Below are 5,067 nucleotides of genomic sequence, written 5' to 3' on the forward strand. Positions count from 1 at the left end.
CGCGGCGTCGGCCCCTCTGCGCTGCGCGAGCTGATTGCAGACGCCCAGGCGCCCGCGTCCACGTTCGGGTCGCCCCGGCCCCCTGCTTTCCTTCTGGGGGGTCCCCGCGCCGTGCCGAGTCACGCCCGCGCGCAGCCGCTCCTCTCTCCGGCTGGTTCGGCGTCGCGATCGATAAACTCCTCCTCGAGTTTCGTTTCCGCCGGCTGTAGACCGGGGCGCGGATACCTGCGCTGGGGGGCTCTCGGGCGCCTGCGCCCCGCTCGTGCGCGCGCGCTCTCCTTCCGAAAATTTGATCGTTACCTCTCCGCACCGAGGTGCACGGACGCCAAACAGTGATGAAATGAACAGAAAGCCAATTGCCGGACTGGGGGTGGGGGAGAGATAGCGTCTCTGCGTGCGTCCGCCGCCGAGCCGGGAGCCGTAATTGCTGCAGACACAGAGCTCTGGGGGTTGGGCCGAGGTAGCCGCGTATAAATAGTGAGATCTCAAATTCAAAGGCATAAATAACAGCAGCTGGGATCCACCCTCGCGCCGAACGTCCTCTCCGCCCGGGGAGGCGCGCGGACCGCAGCCCGTCTCCCAGCCAGCCCCGCCGAGCCCCGCGGACCCCCGTCGCAGCCCCGGCCAGCCATGGAAGAGCTGACGGCTTTTGTATCGAAATCTTTTGACCAGAGAAGCAAAGAAAGCAACGGAGGCGGCGGCGGCGGCGGCGGCGGCAAGAAGGATTCCATCACCTACAGGGAAGTTTTGGAGAGTGGACTGGCGCGCTCCCGGGAGCTGGGGAACTCGGACTCCAACCTCCAGGACATCACGGAGGGCAGCGGCCACTGTCCGGTGCATTTGTTTAAGGACCACGTGGACAACGACAAGGACAAACTGAAAGAGTTCGGCACCGCCAGGGCTGCGGAAGGTAAGCTAGCCCGGGCGCCCGGGCCCTCCTGGGGTTTGCGCCTCTCCGGCACGCAGCCTGCCCTCCTGCCCCTCGCTCCGCGCGCGGGGAGGCCCCGGGCGCCGCGGCGGCTCGCGCTCCATTGGACCCCAAACTCTATGAATTTACAGACGCGGCTCGGACGGAAAGGCCGAGTCCTAAAGAAAGAAACGCAGGAGAGAAAGAAGCCCACGGGAGTAGCGCAGAGATACGGCACAGGCAGGCAGGGGAGCCGAGGAAGTGTCCGGGCTGGCGCCGCGCGCCGCCGGCGTACTCGCTTCCCCCGGTGTTCCTACGAGGCGCCGCCACCGGGAACTTTCCCCGGGGTGCTTCAAAGCGAAGTCGGCGGCCACAGGACCGCTGGGGGTCTGTCTGTCTGCCCCGTCTTTCTTACACGTTGTTTTCCGCGCACAGAGGAGAGGTCCACACACGTCTCTCCCGGCGCCCAGCGGCTGCCTGCTCCCCGGGGCTAATTAACGGGCAGAGGGGAGAGCGCGCTGGCTCCGTAGTTGGAGAGGGTACGGCTCCCGGGCAGCGCGGTACTGATTTCCTTTAATAGAAACTTTGCCCTTGAAACTCGAGTCGAGGCTCGATCTTGGGGGAGGCGGGGGGGAGAATGAAAGCCAGTCTGTGCCCGCAGGTGGCCGGGGTCTCGACTGGGCTTGGGGGCCCCGGGGAAAGCTGGTGGCCACGCGGCCGTTCTCTCTCTGAGACTGTCAGAGCGCAGCCGCCCAGCTGCGCGCATACCCGGCCCGCGGTCTCCTTCCTGCCGCTCGGTTCCTCCTTCCCAAAACCTCCAGGGCGGCGGATCGCCTAGTTGTTGAGGGGGGGTTGGTGGAGGGGGGAAGGCACGTTTCCAAGGGCTCAACCCGCGGGTCTCTACGAACAGAGAGACCGGCAGCGGTAAATCGGAATAAAGTGAGTTCGATTTCTCAGGGGCGCAGTTTGAGAGGGCTCTATAAGGTGCGTTTTTCTTTACAAAGAGAGGAAACACGGAATTCTGTGGTTGCGCCTCCTTTGCGCTCTCTGGTCCGCTCTGGGTGACGGTCAGAGTTGGGGTGTCAGGAGGAACTCCCAGAGAAATTCTGGCTTCTGGGTGCGAAGCTCTGTCGGGTGGCACGGCCTTGGGGCCGTGGGGTTGAGGCAGACAGCTTCCCAGGCTTTGACCCTGTGGGCGCAGAGCTCTGGCAGAGGGTTAGTTAGCCATAAACCCCAGGTCATTGACAGCCAAGGCAGCAAGGGCCCAGCCTGCCTTCCCTGAGGTTCACCCCTGCACGCTGCTTCACGCACCTGGCTCTATAATTCATACAAAGAGAGTTTGCTTCAGTGGAGACAAGGCTGCCGGCTGGGTGCTCCTTAAGGCCTACAATTAAGCAGTTTACAGGATGCAAAGACTGTACTTCCTAGAGGCCGAGCCCTTCCTCCCCACTGCCCGCTCTCCACTCTGCCGGTGGATCCCAGAAAGCAGCTATCAGGAAGAGAGAAAAGTGTCCTCAACAGCTTTTCAGAGCGAGAGGAGAATTAAGAGCGGGGTTCCGAACAAGGGCAGCAGCAGGACAGGATAGACAGACCCCAGCCGCTCTTTCCCCCTTGGCCGGGTGTAGAGAGACCCTAGGAGGGCTCAGCGCCAGGGTGACATTTGCCAGATGGAAGTAAAACACAGGTTTGGGAGACTTTTGGACTCCCGTAGAAACCAGGAGTTCTTGGGAACCGCTTGTCCCTGCGGAGTCAGCAAGTGAGCGAGGCCAGCCTGGGAGGCCATGGATTTTGCAAAGCCTGTCCCGGGCTCTTAAGGATTTCGAAGGCCGGCTTTTCAGCTGGGCTTCATGCTTGGGGCTCAAACTTGGAGAAATGAAGGAGGAAGGAAGAGTGAGGGCCTCGTCTAGGAAGGGATTTACTGTTGGGAAGAAAGCGGGTGTTCTTGGAAACAGAGTCCCTTTAGGAGGTGGAAGGAAATTTAAAGCCCATGGTGAGGATAAGCGCTCAGCCCTCACAAGCCTTAACGGGAAGGCTTTTAGGAAGATGAGAGACTTGGCTACTGGTGTCCACTTTGGAGACCCCGGTGGGGGAGGGCAGGACACCAGAATTTTCTCCTTTCCCTATAGACGCTCTCAGTTTTGCCACCTTTGCAAGTTGCTGGGCTGCACGGACTTCGAAGGGGCCTCGTGCGTGGCTCTGAGCCCATCCCAGAGCTGAGCTCTTTAGGGTAGACACCGAATGCCATGATCGTACCCTTGTCACCAGGGGAGATCTGATTAGGACACAGGGGCCTTGTTCGCCTGTGCACAGCAGGCCCTGTGATCTGGGAGAAAGAGCGCAGAGGAGGAAAACACAGGGGTGTTCCAGGAGCAGCTTTTATTTTAAATCCCTGAGCTTGGAGAGCGGCTGCATGTCTGAAATTGGGAGGGAGAAGGTTTGGAGTTAGAGTCGCTCGAATGCTGACCGTGTTTGTTGCCTAGTGCCTGGGCCTCCTACCCTCTCCCGCAACAAATAACAACGCACTCATAATCCTTGGGCGTCAGAAAGTGCCATTTTTGGCGTCCTGGTGTGTGTCACGGGGAGAGAGACAGAGAGAGACACAAAGAACAAAGTCCAGAGACTTCCCTGGTCAGCGTTGACCCCCAGGCGCGGTGGTGTGAATTCAGATGTGGGTCCGCTTGGGGGGTCTGGGCTGCACCCCGGGCTCCACCACATCCAGGGCGCGGCCCCGTCTCCTTGCGCTGCAGCCGGGTATAGCAGCTCTCCGTGGGCCTGGACGGCTGGGGTCCTGACACTCGGGCAATTCTTCCCAAGCTTCTTTGACTTAAAAATATTTAGCAGCCCTCTCTCCTTTAAAAAAAAAAATAAGAAGAAGGTTAGGCTGTGTCAACAGACGCGAAGTGGATAATTGAGGAAACTGTTGGGAGATTAGGCCAAGGAACACCGCGCCGGCAAAGCCCAGGGTATTACAGAAAAAGCGTGTGTTCTCCAGTTTGCTTTATGCAGTTGACGCAGGCCTTGCGTCAGGGCGCGTTTGTTTTGGAGGCCCCCTTCCACCGCGTGTCGACACTTCGGTTGTCACCGCGTCGCGCAAAAACATCCACCGCGCGCGGCCTCGGCCTGCGAGCAGGACCCGCGGGCCGTGGGAGGCAGGGGCGGGCGGAGGGACTCGGGGAGCGCGGGCCAAGCGACTGCGGGCCTCAGCCCTTTGCCCTCGACAGGCATTTACGAATGCAAGGAGAAGCGGGAGGACGTGAAGTCGGAGGACGAGGACGGGCAGACCAAGTTGAAACAGCGGCGCAGCCGGACCAACTTCACGCTGGAGCAGCTCAACGAGCTAGAACGGCTGTTCGACGAGACGCACTACCCCGACGCCTTCATGCGCGAGGAGCTAAGCCAGCGCCTGGGGCTCTCCGAGGCGCGCGTGCAGGTAGGACTTCGGGCCCAGCAGGGCCGCCCGGTGCTGGGGAGGGCCACGCGCGTGCCACCTGGGCGCCCCCGGGCCACAGTCCCTTTCCAGGCTGGCTCCGGGGAGCTCGCTGGGAGCCAGGGTCTTTGGAGACGTCCCGGCCGGCCTCGCGGATGGCTTTGCTTGGTTCGAACCAAGGGCACGCGGGGTGGCCCTGCAAACCTCGGTTGTCAGAATTTAAATCTCTCTTTTCTGCGATTTCCACATTTTTTTTTCTATTTCCCTCCTCCTCTGCCGCCCAGCCTCGTCCTCCCCTCCTCTCCGCCCTACTCCCTCCCGCTCCGGGGAGCAGAGGGACTCCGCACACTGGGCGTCTTGATGAGCGAGGCTCCTGCCCGCGCGGGGCCGGATTAGCTCGGGCGCGGGGCGCGCGCGGGGGCCGTCTCCGTCTGACTCCCTGAGCGGCGCATGACTCGGCGGTGGCCCATCTGGCGTGCCGCTGTCGGCGGGGGCCCGGGCTGAGCGCCGCAGCCAGTGCGCAGGGGGACGCGCAGGCAGAGCTTTCTGCAGCGCCGTAAATACTGAGTTAAATGCATGCACTGATTTTCTGGCTGATGCCCGGGGAAGCAAGGATTCCCCGCAAAGTCGCTTCCTCCAGGTACAGCTGCCCCCACCTGGGAGGTGGGCCCGTCCTTTCTCTCTATTCTGAACGGGACAGAAAGGCCAGAGGGACAGGGAGGGCCCCACGGAA

General features: G+C 61.6%; 1 protein-coding gene across 1 annotated transcript in view; it reads left to right on the top strand.

Annotated features, from left to right (window-relative positions):
• Positions 1 to 630: 630 nt before the first annotated feature.
• Positions 631 to 5,067, top strand: part of SHOX (short stature homeobox) — a 9,299-nt gene continuing 4,862 nt past the window's right edge. The window contains exons 1-2 of the mRNA XM_012655187.1: positions 631 to 910; positions 4,129 to 4,337. Coding sequence (XP_012510641.1) covers positions 631 to 910; positions 4,129 to 4,337 — 489 coding nt within the window. The remainder of the gene's footprint in view (positions 911 to 4,128; positions 4,338 to 5,067) is intronic.

The sequence above is a fragment of the Propithecus coquereli genome, unplaced genomic scaffold (genome assembly GCF_000956105.1).
Source record: "Propithecus coquereli isolate 6110/MARCELLA unplaced genomic scaffold, Pcoq_1.0 Scaffold467, whole genome shotgun sequence".
Lineage (NCBI taxonomy): Eukaryota > Metazoa > Chordata > Mammalia > Primates > Indriidae > Propithecus > Propithecus coquereli.